The sequence below is a fragment of the Phoenix dactylifera genome, chromosome 16 (genome assembly GCF_051530095.1).
Source record: "Phoenix dactylifera cultivar Ajwa chromosome 16, Ajwa_hap1_PhDact_Kaust_v1.1, whole genome shotgun sequence".
Lineage (NCBI taxonomy): Eukaryota > Viridiplantae > Streptophyta > Magnoliopsida > Arecales > Arecaceae > Phoenix > Phoenix dactylifera.
The window spans coordinates 7,067,115-7,085,391 of record NC_143205.1 but is presented as its reverse complement, the minus strand read 5'-3'; the positions used below and the strand labels follow the sequence as shown (position 1 = coordinate 7,085,391).

The 18,277-nt window shown below is 37.6% G+C and overlaps 1 protein-coding gene across 5 annotated transcripts in view; it reads right to left on the bottom strand.

Moving 5' to 3' along the window:
• Window positions 1–1,869: 1,869 nt before the first annotated feature.
• The window catches only part of LOC103696570 (CDPK-related kinase 3-like), a 35,387-nt gene continuing 18,979 nt past the window's right edge, over window positions 1,870–18,277 (bottom strand). For 2 of the 5 annotated variants that reach the window (XM_088712926.2, XM_088712928.2), the window contains exons 6-11: window positions 17,628–17,924; window positions 17,306–17,415; window positions 14,478–14,585; window positions 14,250–14,312; window positions 2,279–2,446; window positions 1,870–2,205 (exon numbers count right to left, since the gene is read on the bottom strand). In XM_088712926.2, coding sequence (XP_088569052.1) covers window positions 2,071–2,205; window positions 2,279–2,446; window positions 14,250–14,312; window positions 14,478–14,585; window positions 17,306–17,415; window positions 17,628–17,924 — 881 coding nt within the window. In that variant the 3' untranslated portion in view covers window positions 1,870–2,070. Of the gene's footprint in view, window positions 2,206–2,278; window positions 2,479–14,249; window positions 14,313–14,477; window positions 14,586–15,636; window positions 15,870–17,305; window positions 17,416–17,627; window positions 17,925–18,277 lie in introns of those variants that run through there. The other 3 variants (XR_015974186.2, XM_088712925.2, XM_088712927.2) reach the window with 3 other exon arrangements.

The window sequence follows — 18,277 nt, the reverse complement described above, 5'->3', positions numbered from 1 at the left end:
TGCATTTACCTTTAATTTATCTACTTTAGTTATTCTAGTTTATCCTTAAACCATCAAGTAGAACTGTAGCCCTAACTACAACTTCCCTCCTCTTTTGGGTAGACAATATTATAGTAATAAAAGTCCTTGAAAGTTAAGGTTTTAGGATCCGTGCTACCAACTCTTTACCCAATCTTCTTTACCCCTGCACTTGTATGAACTTGCCAAGGACATGCACCATTGTTTCCCTAGCAGAAAATCTAGCATCCAACACTAGGTCTAGATAAAGTCTCACAAGTAGACCTACTATCGGGCCAAACAACCTGCCTAGCTTGCTCATGCTCGAAGTCTTTTGGACGGGTTAATTTAAGCTTGTTGGGCCAAGTTGGGCTTGAAATATAAGCTCGCATGATAAATGGGCCGAGCTCGGGTTTAAGTCTTGAAAGCTAATATGAGCCGACTTGGATTTATATACTATATATGTACGCAATAGACCCATAGCCTATCCTATTGTACCGGGTGACCCAGGTTTAAACTAAACCAGATTGATGAGTCCACAATCCACTATTCACTTGACTCTTTTTGAGGGGAAGCGGGTTCACTTGAAAGAGTAAGGCGTCTAGGGTTCTCGTCCTCTTGGTCTGCCACTTCGGCTAATAGGGAAATGGGACTCCTCTAATCTCCTCTAGAACAACGAAAGGTTCCATGCAGCAAGGAGGCGAGGGAATGGTGGTGGACAAGAACCGGAGGCAATGACGAGGTTAAAAAGTACTAAATCCCTTGGACGTTGTATTGCTCTACCTTCTCTTCATTGGCTTCAACTTCCGCCATTTTCTTGACATCACCATCGACAAAAAGAGCGTAATCGGCCTCAACTGGGTAGTCCATGATCTCTCCTCTAATCAACCCGACCTCTATCGTCCATTCCCTATCTCTATCCACTGAGACACCTTTCATGAAATGCTAGAAGACAACCAGAACATTATCCATTCCTTGCATTTGCTCGAAAAGAATTTGCCTTCCCCTGGATTCGAGCCAATGAAGCCTTTCTAGCACCAGTATGGGCAAAATTTTATCACTAAGACCATGGATCTAATGTAGAACTAGACTGAGCTGGAGAGGATGATGGGCTTGGATGCTGGGGTTAAAGGCATAGGATGAGTTAGAGAACCACGAGCTAAAGGTCTAGCCTGCCGTTGATATTGATGGGAGGGGCTAACAAGGGCAACCTTGCGAAGGGCAAGGCTGCGAGGGGGTAAGGGCGAGGCAACGGGCGGGCCATGGAGTACGCAGCCATTGCGAGAGCGGCGGTTGAAGAGGGCAGGTTCACCCATTGTGATCTCCATGGCCTCGTCGACGAGCTTGGGGTGATGAAGAACAATCATGAAGTGTTTTTTTGTATTTTTTAAACTAGAAAAAAAAAATCCAGCAAGCCTGAGACCAAACTAAAGCAGCCCGAATAAGTAGTCAGCTCAGGACTAGGAATTACGCCCGAAGGCAAGGCCGGGCCACTCGAAGGCATGACTAAATTAAGTTATGCCTTGGGTAAAACCCAACCCGAACCCAGCCAGGCCAGTGAACAGAGCTACTCGCAAGACAGAATGGATATACACATTAACAGAACTTTCACCGTCGTTTTGATGTAAACAAAGCTTATTGTGAACAAGCAAACAATAATGTTTCAGGGTTATAAGGCATCTTCGCTCCATTGTGATTTCCCACATGAAATGATATTAGCAACCCCCAGAATCAATTCCAGTTGCAGCACCTTCAAGATGAATGAGGAAACGTAGTTGTTGAAACTCCTACCAGATGGGCAATAAAATACAGGCCAACCACATGATCAAAGTGCTACTACTAAAGACAATACAAGGCAGCTATGGAAGGATATGATTAAAGTCCACAACTACATTGCCAGATGAACATTCGTTGCGCTTCATTACAAATTTTATCTTTACAGGCATTCTCTACAACAGATATGACAAACATAAACAAGAAAAAAGAAAAAAAAAAAAAATTCAGGCAAATGAAATGGAGTGACGAAAATTGCAGGCCCTATATTGAATAATTTTAATATTAGAAGCAATTACATTAATGGCATCTCATGTTCGAGCTACGAGTTGTGACACCATGCAAAAACTTGGTGAATCCAAGAAAACTGAGCTTGCCATCTGATTGTCTGATCCAGTCTTGCACAATGGAACGGGCCGTAGGAAGGTTCAGCTCCTGCAAACAGAAGTTCGTCAGGTTCAAATAGATTGTTGCTTTTGCATAAAATACCAGATCATCATATTGGTACCTGCGCCAGTTCCTCGACAGAGATGACTTGATTTCCCTCCTTTTCGAAGTACTCAAAAGCTATACTTGCGATCCGTTCCCATCCCTCCAAAGACTCAAGCTGGTAAGGGCTGATTGCAGCAGCACAGAACTCTTCAAAGTCCATCCTTCTGTACAAGAGCGGCTCCATCTGGGATTTAAACTGAATAGCAGTAAGTGTGCCTGTTATATGCCATAAAAAGATTCTAAAATATGCAGGATGGGATGAGACATCAAAATAAGAATGTCATAAATAGCATCATGTAATTATACGAAGGAATAAAGATGAGCATGATTTACTGAAGATCAAATTGTGAGCAAGCAAATGATGAGCTTAAAATGTAACAGCAATGACCATAGCCTGCCCCACATTACAACAGCAGAAGTCATTCACCTCTCATACCAAAACATGCAAAGCTTCAAAATTTTGATTTAACATCCCCTACTAATATTATTTTCACTATGAATAACTATAATGCTATTTAGGGATATGTACAGCTTGGTCATGCCCAACAGGTTGCAGCATCAATATGCAATTTTATGACCATCCTTATTCTCCATAAGTGTGCTCTGAAGACGCAGCAAACTATCCCATTCAGGCACCAGAATATGTTTCTCATGGAATTTCCTTTGAAGGCCAATCAGCTGCCAGGTGAATGACCTTAAGTTCTCTGGTGAAACAGTTCAAATGAAAAAAGATCAATCCTCCATAATCAAGCAGACTAAGAGGTCCTGACTGGATAAGTTGATTAGATTGTTCTGCTGGGCAAACAGCCTAAGACAGTCGCTGTCTTGAAATATCCTGCTGTTAGCCAGAACTATCAGCTGATCAGCTCCATCCACATTGAGTTCTACTAGAGTTGAAAGTACGAGACAGTGACTATAAATGGATACTTAACTTAAAAAATCTTAGGCTTGACAATTCAGTTAAAAGTCAACAGTTGTTAGAATCCATTGTGTTTCATTTTGGTAAGAACTAGAAATCTAGCTCTCAAACGAGCTTTCTTTCAGAAATTTTGCCAATTTCATTTTGGCCAAATATATGACAACTGCGGCATCAGCTGATCCAGAAAGGTTTACCGCCCCAGATTTGACTATTCATCTATTTCTTAAGCTAATGCATTATTTCAAATTCTAAAGTCTGCTATTTTCCAAACAAAAAGAATAATTGAAATAGATGAAGTGGGTTAGATCCCTCATAAGGAACCATGTAGGAAGAAAGATAAACCTGCATCTGGAATTTACTTAAAGGTTAGAGAAAGAAAGAAAGCCGATACTAGTGCAAGGGCATGAAGACCATAGTTCAAGAAAATCATAGACAGTGAGCAGAACACATCTAGACTTGATTAACTTTTCACTGAAATTAGTCAGTGCTTAATACCTCTAGTGGTGGTGATTCTGGATCATGTACTTGCAATGCTTTACTTAAATATATACCTTGGCTTAGGGGCTGTAATTGATATCCACTAATCCGATTGACTCTGACTACTGTAAGAATAAGCAAGTTGGGATCCTAAAACTGATAAGTATATTGGATTTGGTTAAGTATGGCAAAGTTAAACTGATAACCCATTCAAAAATGGATAATGACTTGCACAAGTGACACATCGTTATTAGATATGAATAGAAACTTTACATATTTAAGCAGATTGATAAGGACTGCCTGGGAGAAATAAGGGTTGATATGGTTTTAGAATGCTAAGGCTACTTAAATGATTTGCCGAAAGTTTAGATTCAACCTGAATTTTCAATAAAAATGAACTTACCAGAAAGTAAATGTTCTTGAAGAAAATAGGTAATGGATAACTATTATCTGACCCACCGTTTAGGGTTCTAGGGTCTAAATTGGAGTCCTAAGATCATATGCAATTGAGCAATTAAGATCGAGCAATAGATGGAAGAATTCTGCAGGACAAATCTGATATTCTATATGAGATAAAAACCTATGGGAAATAAAATATGTATGAACTAAGAAGACCAATATTTTTGGCCAAAAACTAAGAGAGATGTATAGGACAGCCTTGATTAGGGAAAACTCAGGGATGCTTAATGGGTCCTTTTGGGCTTAAAAAGGTAGCAAATTTGTATAAGTTTCTAGGATTTATGTTGGTATATGGATGGGATGCAATTTGGTTGCAAAATAGGGTTAAAAAGATGAAATTTTGAGGATTTTAGGTGAGCTGGAAAAAGAAAATAAAAATTTGCTTGTTTTGTGAATCTGAAGGCTAATTGATGGATGGTAGCTACAGGTTTGTTGCTTTTGGTTGCTAGGGTTTTAATGGGGATGGAATTAGATCTGAATTTGAGGGTATAGGGTGCTGTAATTAAAGAAAAAGAAGTAGAAAAAAGATAGATTTTCCAGACATCACACCTAGAATCCTATAGGCATCACACCCTAGGGTTAGAATTGCATCACAACTCTAAAAGAAAGCATAATTGCTTAGAAAAAATCTCAAACTTTTTATTGCCTTCACAATGAGAGATTATAGCCCAATTTATATAGTTCAAACACACCTGCTCCTACTAGCACTTGGACTCTAAATAACAAATCGGTAAGACTAACAAGACCCCACTAAGGACCATAAATAAAACCCCGAAAAATAAAGACCTAAAATACAACCCATGAGCTCTATGGCTGTCCTTGTCCAGAAAATCTGAAAAATTATAAAAATACTCCTCACTTTAAAACTGAAGACAATGTTCATAAACCTGAACAAACATTATAGTACTGCTGAAAACATAAAATTAAGATTCCATAATGAATAGTTGCCCCTAAGCAAGTACCCAAAAGGGCCCCATATCATCCTACACATTCCAAATCAAGGCTTGACTATCAGAATTCAGAACCAATCTTAGGGTGCCTTCTATAGGTTTTCAATGGTTGCTGGCACAATCCTCCATCATCTCTTCCCGGCTTGAGATAACTCGACTCCAGCGAGTATATAAGCATGGAATCTACATAAAGATCATGATCATGCTTTTGGAGCTATTCATCAATGATCCAATTACACTCCAAAAGCAAATGCCCTCTCCATTTGACAAGATACATTTGGTAGCCACCACCTCTTGTAGAAATCACTTGATGGTCAATAATGTCTTCAATCTCCTCCAAATGTCAAGCTGGTGGAAGTCTAGCAACAGGGGTGTCATGTTGTGCATTATTGTCATAGCATTTATACAAAGTGAGATCTTCAACATTAAAGACATTACTAATCCCCATTTCTTCGAGCGGGTTAACATAAGCATTAAAGCTGATTTTCTTGAGAATCTTATAGGGATCAGCACTTTTTGAATGAAGTCTCATTCACACGACAACCATGTCTCCTTTGAAATCAACAAACCATCTCCTCAAATCAGCATGTACTTTATAGCCTTCATTGCTCAAAGCAATCTTTTTTCGAATTTCATCATGTGGCTCATGAATATACTTGGCAAAAGCTTCAGCTTTAACACTACAACATGCTCAACAAGATACCAAATAAACTAGCTTCCTTGGAATTGAACCTGTTACAATCTCAAAGGGGCTGTGACCTGTAGTTCGATTTACCAAACTATTATAAGCAAATTCAGCTATAGGAAGAACTTGATCCCACATGACCAACAATACAATAACAAAGCAAATCAACCAAACTATTTGTGGATGAAATGAAGAAAATTGTAGCTTTGTTTTCAGCATCTTCCATGAAGTGCACCAAAAGAAACTCATGAATTTTGCATCACAATCAAACACTATAGTTTTAGGCAACCCACAATGACGAACAACTTCTTTAAAGAAGACTCTAGCAATATGGAAAGCATCATAAGTTTTCGAAGAAGGAACAAAATGAACCATCTTAGAATAGCGATCCACAACCATACGGATAGAATCATGAACCCTAAGGGTCTTTGGAAACCTTAGAGCAAAGTCCATGCTTAGATCTTGCCAAGGCTTATATGGAAAAGGTAATGTTGTGTACAGACCTATATTTTTCCTTTTTACCTTTGAAATTTGACAAGGCCGATTTCGTGAGACAATTCTAGCAACATCTCTCAACAAACTAAGCTAATAGAGACGGTCCTCAACCATTGCAATGGTTTTATCTCTTCCAAAAAGACCATCCATCCCACTGGAATGTAGTTCTGTAATGACTTCATGTAAGTATTAGGCAAATAGAAGCGATTTCCTTTGAAAAGATACCCATCACGCAAAGGGAAATCTGAATAGTTAGCATGCTGTCCAGCCATCAGATCAGCATATATGATACTAAAATCCTTGCAAGAAAATATTCTTTCATAAGCAAATCAAAACCCATAACTTGGACAGCCATAGAAGAAAGAATACGTGCTACTCAATCAACTACATGGCTGAGAGCATCAGCTGGTTTGTTCTCAGTTCCAGCCTTATGCTTAATAACAAAAGCATATTCTTGTAAAAAGAAAACCAACTTGCCATAGCAATAGCACAATTTCCTTTAAGAGTTGATATATTTGAGAGCTTCATGGTTGGAATACAATACAAACGCCTTAGGAATAAGATAATGTCGTTAATAACGAAGTGCCTAAAACACAATATAGAATTTTTTATCATAAATTGAATACTTTTGCTTAGCTTCATTCAGCTTCTCGCTAAAATAAGCTATAGAATGGCTTTTTTGACTAAGCACACCTCCTACACCAACATGTGATGCATCACAATACATCTCAAACACCTTAGAAAATTTTAGAAGGTGCAAAACGGGTGCTTCAGTCATCTTTTTCTTAACTTCTTCAAATGCCCATGTTGCGACCTTGATCCAGCCAATCCTTTTTTCATGCAATTAGTGGTTGGAGCCATTATAGTGCGGAAATTTTTGATAAAACGCTTATAAAATGAAGCTAACCTATGAAAACTTCGAACTTCATGCAAAGTACAAGGAATAGCCACTCTCGAATAGCTTTCATCTTTTCCAGATCAACCTCCACTCCTTTAGAAGAAACAACAACCCAAAAAGACCACTTGAAGTCATGAATGAAAACTTCTTCAAATTTATGTAAAGCTTCTCTTGGCGAAGGAATCTCATAACTTGCTGTAGATGAAAGATGTGCTCTTCTTTGGTCTTACTCAAGGTTTGCCGTACCGATTGTATTGACGTACCGATGGGCACCAGTACCAAACCGAACCGGTACCATACCGAGCCAACGGAGCAGCAAAGTCCAGAAGCAGAAAAAAATGCACGGACGCGCGCGCATCCGCGTTAAATGCCACAAAGTGGCAGCATTAAATAGCCCATGCAGGCTGTCCCGCGTGGGAGCACGGCCCCGAAGAACCGCGCACGGGCGTGATTCCCTGCAAAGGAAACCGACCGCTAGCGCGGTTCCCTGCGCGGAAAATCGCGCACAGGTGCGAGCTGGGTGCGCGATTCCCCGCTCGCGCTCGCGCTCGCACAGGCGCGCTGCCCCGCACGTGGGCGCTCTTCCCCCGCGCGGGCGTGCTGCCTGTGCGAGGGCAGTTCGCAGCGCTGAGAACTGCATCATCTTCCCTTGTCCTACCGCATCATCGCCTCTCCTACCCCAGTTCATCTCCTCCAAAGCGTCCACTCCGTCCAGGCCCTTGTTCGCCGGTGGTGGGGCCGCCTCCCCAGCTGCCGAAGGAAGCGCAGTCGCCGGGGGCCCGAGCAACGAGCCGCTCACCATTCTTGGAGCTACCCCCTCTCCTCTGTCATCGGCAAGGGCCGTACAAGCACCGTCCCAAAGGGAGGAGGGATTCAGGCCCTCGTGTTGCTGCGGTCACTACGCCACCTTCTCCTCTCCTCCATTGAAGAGGAAGAAGATGAGCCCGATACCAGCCCGGTTCACATCGATATCGGGCTTGTACCGGTGCAAACCGGACCGATTCGCACCGGTACGAAGGTGGAACCGCTCGGTTCCGGCCCCTTTGGGGCCAAAACCATTTTTTAAGGCAGTACCAAACCAGTCAGGAGCAGTATTGATCCGGTACAGGCTGAACCCGCTGATACGGGCCGATTCAACAGACCTTAATCTCACTATATATCAATATATCATCAAAATAACACTACAAAGTGGACGATAAAGGTTTGTAATATATCAGTCGTGAAGCGCATGAACGTGCTAGGGGCATTAGTAAGGCCAAAAGGCATGACCAACCACTCATAAAGGTCATTCTTTGTCGTAAAAGCTATCTTCCATTCACCTCTAAGCTTTATACAATTTGATGATAGCTACTCTTCAAATCTATCTTTGAAAAGATAGTAAAACCACCCATAAAATCAAACATATTTATCAAGACGAGTAGGAAACCAATACTTGACAGTAATTTTCTTAATAGCTTGCTATCAACACAATTGCCAAGAGCCTTCCTTCTTTGGTGTAAATAAAGCAGGAACAGCACACAGACTCAAACTTTCATGAATATGTCCCTTATACAACAGCTCTTCTACTTGCCTTTTGAGTTGCCACTTGGATTCATGTGATAGGGGGGAAGGTTAGACAATTGAGATCCCGGTATAAGATCTATAGAATGCTGCATATTATGCGGAGTTCATTAGGTAACTTTTCAGGTGTTATATCAGAAAACTCAAACAGAAACTTAGTCACTTCCGAAGGCATATTTGAGTCAACCAGTAGCAATTTCTTTCATTTCTCAAGTTAATACAGCACAAATAATACATAATTTCTTGCCCTCAGCAAGGAAGCGCTTCATAGTGAGGTGCATTTTCTTATTTTCAGCAACAAGTTTAGCCTTTGGGTCACCAACTTTCTTCTTTTCAGGAACCTAGAAACTTGGTTTCTTAAATTTTTCCATCTCAACTATAGTCCCTTCAAAACATTATTTTGTTATCAAAAGAGAAAGTATAATTGTTTTCTTTACTAGAACATTGCACTTTTCAATCATAAAGCCAAGGATGACCAAGAATAATATGAGTAACATTCATAGGAATCGCATCACACCATATAGAATCTTTGTAATAGCCAGTAGAGAAGGAGACGACATCTTTGAGTTACCGGCATAGTGTTGTCGATTCAAGTAACCTTGTATGGTTGAGGGAGTGGTTCCCACGGTAGCTAGAGGTGCTCAACTGTGGATGCTGAAACAATATTCATACAACTTTCTCCATCAATAATAAGCTTCTTAGCTTGTCTTCCGCAACAAACTAGCATTTGAAAAATTGAAGTATGCCTCCATCAGAAAAATTGAAGCATGCCTCCAATCTTCTTTCTCCACTTTAGGGGCTGCAAATATCCTTTTGTTTTTTTTTTTTTGGTACACCGGCTCCTCACAGAAAACGAATATGAGTACTGCAAATATCCTTTGAATAATGGAAGGGAGGGAAGTATCCACTTTATCCTCTTCCAAATTGTCAGCTGCATAAGTCCCCATAGAAATCCCGCAATCCTCATTTTCTTCCTCTTGCATTTGCTCATCTTCTTGTTGTTGTTCCACCCCAACATGTAGGTTATTCTTTCTTGGACATTGACACCTCATGTTACCAGGCTCTCCCCCCTTAAAATAGATGTTCTTGTTATCCCTCCCATTTGGTCTATTAGCCGCAACTGCCTTCCCTTTGGAATCAGCCCCATAAGAAGAAGGCTCAGACCCACTAGAACAACTAAAAGACTGTGAAGGTGATGATGTCATTCTATGATTTGCATCATTAGGTCTCTTAGCTGCAGTCTCCCCAGCTTAAGACCCAAATTTTTCTAGTGATAAGAATATCAAATGCTCTTCCATGTCTAGAGCCACTTGAAATGCATGTTCCACACTATAAATTGGCTGTTAAATTAATTCTCTCCTTATATCAGCCCTTAAACAACCCTTAAATCGCGCAAGCATTTGGCAGGGATCTTCCACAACATGGCTCCTAGTCTTCAATTCATCAAACTTTTGCATACACTCTGCTACCTAGAATAAAAATCTTGTTTGGTTTATGAATCTAAAGGCTAATTGATGGATGGGTGCCCCCAGGTTTGTTGCTTTTGGTTGCTAGAGTTTAATAGGGATGGAATCAGATCTGAATTTGAGGGTTTAGGGTGCAGTAATTAAAGAAAAGAGAGATTTTCTAGAAATCACTTCTAGAATTCTATAGGCATCACACCTAGGGTTGGAATTTCATCACACAACTCTAAAAAAAAAACATAATTTCTGAGAAAATCTCTGAAATTTTTTATTTCCTTCATAACAAGAGATTACAGCCCTATTTATAGAGTTCTAATATTCCTACCACTACTTGGACTTGGACTCCAAATAACAAATCTGCAATTTTGACTAATAAGCCCCCACTAGCTTAGATCTTTTCCAGATCAATCTCCACTCCTTTAGAAGAAACAACAAAGCCCAAAAAGACAACACTTAAAGTCATGAATGTACACTTCTTCAAATTTATGTAAAGCTTCTCTTGGAAAAGAAATCTCGTAACTTGCTGTACATGAAAGATGTGCTCTTCTTTGGTCTCACTATATATCAAAATATCATCAAAATAACAACCACAAAGTGTCCGATAAAGGGTTGTAATATATGACTCATGAAGCACATGGATGTGCTAGGGGCATTAGTAAGGCCAAAAGGCATGACCAGCCACTCGTAGAGGTCATCTTAGTCGTAAAAGCTTCTTCCATTCATCTTCAGGCTTTATACAATTTGATAAAAGCCACTCTTCAAATCTATCTTTGAAAAGATAGTAAAACACCCATAACATCCAACATATTATCAAGACGAGGAATAGAAAACCCATACATGACAGAAACCTTGTTAATAGCCTGCTATCAACACACATATGCCAAGAACCTTCCTTCTTTGGTGTAGCTAAAGCAGGAACAGCACACAGACTCAAACTTCGTGAATATGTCCCTTAGACAACAACTCTTCTACTTGCCTTTTGAGTTGCCACTTGGATTCATGTGATAGGCGGGAAGGTTAGGCAATTGAGACCTCGGTATAAAATCTATAGAAGACTGAAAATTACGCAAAGGAGGGAGTTTATTAGGCAACTCTTCAGGTGCTATATCAGAAAACTCAAACAGCAATTTAGTCACTTCCGAAGGCATATTTGAGTCACAACCAGTAGCAATTTCTTTCACTTCTTGAACTACTACAGCACAAATAATACATAATTTCTTGCCCTCAGCATGAAAGCACTTCATGGGTAGGATAGTGAGGTGCATTTTCTTATTTTCAGCAACAACTTTAGCCTTTGGGTGAGCATCTTTCTTCCTTTCAGCAGTCTGGGAATTTGGTTTCTTAAATTTTTCTATTTCAACTATAGTCTCTTCAAAACAATTGTTCCCTTATCAAACGAGAATGTATGTGTTTTCTTTACTAGAACGTTGCACTTCTCAATGATAAAGCCATGGTCGACCAAGAATAATATGAGTAACATTCATAGGAATCACATCACAATATATAAATCTTTGTAATAGCCAGCAGAGAATGAGAAAAGACATATTTGATTTACAGGAATAGTGTTGTCGATTGAAGTAACCTTGTGTGGTTGAGGGTGTGGTTCCCTCGGAAGCTAGAGGTGCTCAACTGTCGATGCTGAAACAATATTCATACAGCTTTCTCCATCACTAATAAGCTTCTTAGCTTGTCTTCCACAACAAACTAGCATCTGAAAAATTGAAGTATGCCTCCAATCTTCTTTCTCCACTTTAGTTGCTAGAGTTTAGTAGGGATTGAATCAGATCTGAATTTGAGGGTTTAGGGTGCAGTAATTAAAGAAAAGAGAGATTTTCTAGAAATCACTTCTAGAATTCTATAGGCATCACACCTAGGGTTGGAATTTCGTCACACAACTCTAAAATAAAACATAATTGCTGAGAACATCTCCAAAATTTTTGATTGCCTTCATAACAAGAGATTACAGCCCTATTTATAGAGTTCTAATACTCCTACTCCTACTAGGACTTGGACTCCAAATAACAAATCTACAATTTTGACTAATAAGACCCCCTAATGACCATAAATAAAGCTCCAAAACATGAATAGATCTAAAATACAAACCATAAGACCTATGACAGCCCATGTCCAGAAAATCTGAAAAATTACAAAATACTCTTGACTCTAAAAACTTAAGAAACTGTTCATAAAACTAAACCAACATTATCGTACCACTGAAAAACATAAAATTTTTAATAATGACTAGTTGACCATAAGCAAGATTCCAGAAGGGCCCCGTATCATCTGGCATATTCCAAATTAAGGCTTGAGAATTAGAACTAGCAGTAGGATGCCTTTTATAGGTCTTCAATGGCTGCTGCCAACATCCTCCATCCAATAACTTAGGATTAAAAGGAAGGAGGAAAAAAAAAAGAAAAAGAAAAAAAGGGGAAAAATAATAGATAATAATGTATGGCCTTCAACATTAACAATCTAGGCTTTGCACCTAAAGTTTGAAGGTCCCACATCTATGTTACAAAATTACACCAAAAGAGGCACATGGAAGATAAATCAATAACTTCATAATTTCATTATCAAATCCGTTTACATAAAAAACCAGATCGCCTGATGGTGATAGCTTATAAAGTTGGTAAAGTTCCCGGCTGTTGGACCAAGCAACTTGAGATCAAATCCCACCTTCACTAACTAACATTTTGGGGATCAAAGGTATCTAGGCTCTTCAATCAAGAGAGAGAGAGAGAGAGAGATGGAGAAAGAAGAAAACCTTCCTGTTTTGAGACCTCCTAACAAGGTCCGCCGTACCGGTACCGGTCCGATACGTACCGGCCGGTATCGGTACAGTACCGGCCGGTACCACGAGCCAAAAACCACAGCGCCTCGTGCTGTGGTTCATAAAAAAAAAAAAAATTCGTACCGGTGCGAACCGGCCGGTTCGCACCGGTACGAGGCCGGTACCAAGCGGTACCGGCTCCGTACCAGCCGGTTCGCACAAGAAAACCGGAGATACCGGTTTTCTTGTGGTTCTGGTACCGGTCTAGGACCGGACCGGTACGTACGGCCCGTACGGGCATTCCATGCCTCCTAATCTTAATTTTTGACTTAAGTTTATAGCTAAATAAAAAAATAAGGGCGACCTTGTACCATCATTGCAAGGTCTTAGGAGGGTCATATGAAAGCAGCCTTACCTTGCAGATTCTATACACCCTATATTTAAATAATGGAATACCTAAACAACTTTAAAAAATGATGCATAAACAGTAATTACTTAAATTCAGATTCTATACACTCTAAATGTATAGATAATGTTTTATATCTAGATGTGTTCATGGAACTATAATAATTTGTTCAAAATCTATTTGTCTGAAGGTTTAAATTCTCAATAAAGGGATCCACACTAATCAGGTGCTAGTATGATATAGTACATGTGCATACCACATTGTACTGATACATGATACAATAGTTGGCGCTAGCATAATAAGCGTGACACTAACTGTCACGTTAGTAACAAAATGATAACAATGGGTGTACCAAGTATTGATCTATCACTAATATCACTAAGGCGTACAGTATGCTAAAACTAGTATGATACAATATTTTAAATCCTTGCCCACATTAAAAAGCAAGGTCCACAAAACTAGTACTAGAAATCACACTGATATATTAGCGGTTCGGTACGGTATAGTACAATTAGTACAGTACATATCCCTACCAATATAGGCTCCTGCACTATTTTCTCACTCTCCGTTATGGCACTACGCAAAACCAAATGGTACGAGTTGGTACCGAGCAATACAAGCAGTTCTGCTCGGTTCAAACTTGTATGGACCAGTTTGACTCATATATCAAACTGAACCTCGACACTATATTATCTTATTTACACAGTAAATATGGTCGGTATTGAGTGATACAAATTGGTACAGGAAACCTTGTTATCAAAAAGAGTTTTAGAACAAAACAATCAAGAGCATATAACCGAAAACAAATTATAGAAACTAGATGAAAATAATGTTTTAACGATAAAGGCTTGCACAAAAAGGGATTTAGGCCACTATTATAACTATTAAAGGAATATATGCCGCACCAATTTCAAAATATCAGGAACCTTGGACTGCTTCATTGCTTCAGTTGCATTTCGCATAAGAGCCTAAATCACAATGGCATAAGATCACATAAGTACAATCATGAAAAAAATTAATAGATCAAACAAATACTAATAATGTATAAAATTTTAATTTACTGTAATAGTAGTCTCTTCTACGATTACCATATCCTACTGCATGTTATAGAAAGTCAAATGCCCAACACTAACCATCCGAAAATTTTCGAGAGAGATAAGTCCATCTTCGCTTGGTTCTAGTAGCTTGAACTGCAACCTAAGATATAAGAGTGCATCCTCTGGAAGAGCTTTAGATAAAGCCTGTCAAAAGCATCAAAATATCAAAAACTATAAAAACCAATTTTGATGTGCCATGTAAAAGGGTGTCCTAGTACATGAGGCCGCCATTACGGAGTCAAGGGAGGGTCAAAAGTATGCAACCTTACTCCATGTGTGGAGAAGTTGTTTCTGTGTTTCAAAGCGATAACCTCCAGATCACAATGGAGCAACCTTACCATTGCATCAAAGCTCACCCTCTTTCTTGTGCCACATACTTTAGTTAAAATAATAAGCAAAATTTTTCAAAACAAAATCCTAATCAACGTTTGAATAATTGACCATGTTGCAATCAGAAATGTTGTAACTTAATTGCCGTTGCAAAAAAGAAAAATATTCATGTTTGATTGTCTATAATTGAAAATTGAAAAGTAAGTAATTTGGTTGTATGATGCCGAAAGAGATATGATAACCCCTAATTTGGTAAGGTTATCCTATGGAAACAATGAATTATTTTCTTTTTTTATTATAATATTAGAATTATCATATTATTTTCATAATTATAATAAAAAACTAATATTATGATGAAAATATTATTGGATTATTATAAAAATAATTACTAAAAGTAATTTTAACGCTACAAAATAATTTGTTATTATAATGATAATATATACTATTACAACTATAAATATATATTTGCAATATTATTATAATAACTAAAAATATTACATAATAGTTATTCTAGTATAATTTAGTTACTTGCTCTATAGATTGCAATAAGTCATTATGTAACAATACTAATTAAATAAGTATATTACAATAATAATTAGATTTTATAGTAATAAGATATACCACTATAAGTCTATAACTATAAATATATATATTCATAATATTATTATAATAACTAATAATTACAATTCAATTATTTAACCTAAAATGATTTTGATTATTATTATTATTATTATATTATATAGATTAAAATTAGTTATATGATACAATAATAATTAAATAAGTATATTACAATCATAATAATAAAGCCATATTATAAAATGGTTATTATACATTATAACAACAACTATCATAATAATAAAACTTTATAGAAGTTGTCTAATATTATAATAATTGCACACATTGCTGTGGTAATAAATTTATATCTAATATACTTAATAAAATAACTAATATATACTTAACATGTTAAAATTATATAATCTTAAATTTCAGTAGTTGGAGAATGGTGAGGGGATTCTCCAGAGGGCTGCTTCCAATTGCAGCCAATTTTCTGTACCATTCCAATTGCAGGATTTGGGCTTTTTGCAATTTGAATCCTACCTGCAGATGCAATTGCAGACAACAGATGGTCATTTTAGATGCTTGCAATTCAAGTGCAGCCTGTCCAACTGCAGGCAAGCAAGCAGCACCTAAGTGGCCAAAAAATTTGTGTCATGTGTATCTATCCATACATGTGCATGTGCTTGCGACTGATATTAAAGCATTAGTTTAAATCCATTCTTACCATTCAAAAAAGAAATATATGTATTTGAAAATTAATTCATTTTAGCACAACAACAATTCTGACTCACTGCTAGCCCACCCCCAACGTTAAACAGAGAATCTTCCTCTCTAGTGTGGTCATTCCTTCTCCAATTCCTTTTTAGTTCATAACTAGCATGAAAAAATATTTTATTTCTCTGACAAATCAAGTCAAAACATAATATCATATAGTTATATATCTTTTGCAGACTTAATTCAAACTCTTCCAAAGTTCATCAATTTTCATCTAGTAAACTTGTCTTCAAGTGAAACTAGGCTGATCACAGCTGAAACATGCAAAATAAGACATATTTAATAGCTATACAGATGAAACTAGCTTTGCTAGTTACCATCCATCCTTTTAAATTTTTATATTACTAAATTCTTAACTTGTTTTGCTTTTAGTATATAAGTTTGAAATTCAACATGTAAAACTATATAGTTTCATTGAAGAAATAATCAACTTAAATCATGAAAATGTCATAACATGCATATGTTACAATATTATTTTGCAAGAATTTTTACATATATTCTACATTTATGCATAGCTCTTTTAAGTTTTAAATATTTTTTTCTTTGAAAATATTAGGAGAGAACTTGTGGTTATCAAGGGATCTCAAAAAGGTATATTTGAGAATGCAACAATGGCAATTGTATTTTCAAGAGTCCCTATCACTTCTTCCCCATAACTTCGACCACCATGTGATCTCTCTCCAACTTGTAACCCCATCATGTTTGCATACATCCTTTCTTTTGAGTAAACCAGGCCAATTTATGTTCAAGTTGTACCTCTAGCATTTAAATAAATCCAAATTAAAAAGTTCATGTTCATGCTCGTTGTAGGTTGTGTTTCAACTGAATCTACTAGAAAAGCATATGTCCTGCTTAAGACATTTCATGAGCTTAAGATTCCTTCTTCCTTCTCACAATCTTAATCTGTAGTAGACAGAACTGACAAAGATGATAAGGCATATAATTATATTTACAAACAGGAATTAAGTAGATAAAATCTGGTAACACGACTAAGCAACAGCATCATGTCAATGCATTTCTAATTAGAATTGATCATTTGACTTAAATACCAATTTCTTTCATCAAGCAGATAAACAAAATCACACAAGTTAATGCATGTATAACGAACATTTCATATCATTGAGATCGATAGTAAAATGTGGAACCAGCATGTCAAATAAATAACAACGAAACAAGAATTTTAAGACTTGTTAAAACCATACCTTCAATGCAGCACGTTTGAGAGGTGTGGCACGAAGGAATGATTTGACTAACTTATATATTAGTACATCTAAAGGGATTTGTATCTGTTCATCTTGCAACCATGGGTGAGCTGTCATCACGGAAACACATTAGTTTCCACAAATAACCATAAATAAAGTCTCACAAAATGGAGACTAAATTTGAACTTCTTAGTCCTACATCTAGCAGTCGTCGAGGAAATTCAGAAACCAGGAAAATAATGGACTAAGTACAAATTTATTAGATGATGAGCAACCTGCGTAATATAAAATTATGAATCAGTAATGAGAACTGGAATCTTACTCAGAGCCTGAGCAGCAGTCATTCTTTTCCTGTAGTCCTTATTCAATAGCCTTTTCACAAAATCTTTAGCTTCCGGTGATACAGCAGGCCAAGGTGAATCATCAAAGTTAGCATCAGCTCTAAGCACAGAACGAAAGATTCCTGACTCAGTTCGTGCCCAGAAAGGTCTACTGCCACATAACAAGATATATGTGATGACACCAATACTCCACATATCTGCTTCCACACTATATGATCTATGTAGGACCTCAGGTGCAACATAGTATGCACTTCCAACAATGTCATTTAGCCTTTCATCTGAACAATCCAACAAATGATGATGATAATAATAATAATAAACAAAACACGAGCATCATGCAGTGAAAAAAGAAAGGAACAAAGTAAAATAATAGTAATAAGTAGAATATCTGATTACCCAGCATCACTTAGTCGATGAAGATTATGGTATTGAAATTACCAACGAAAGAATATTTAAACAATTAAGAATCAATTTTAGTTAATGATAAGCTTTTATTTTTATTTTTAATGTTAAATCTGCATGAGCATGCAGGCACTTTTGACAAACAAGTGACGCAAAAGTACAAAAAACAAAATTAACAAGAAGCACGAATTAAAATGTGTTTGTGTTCCCATATTTTAATAGTTCCAGA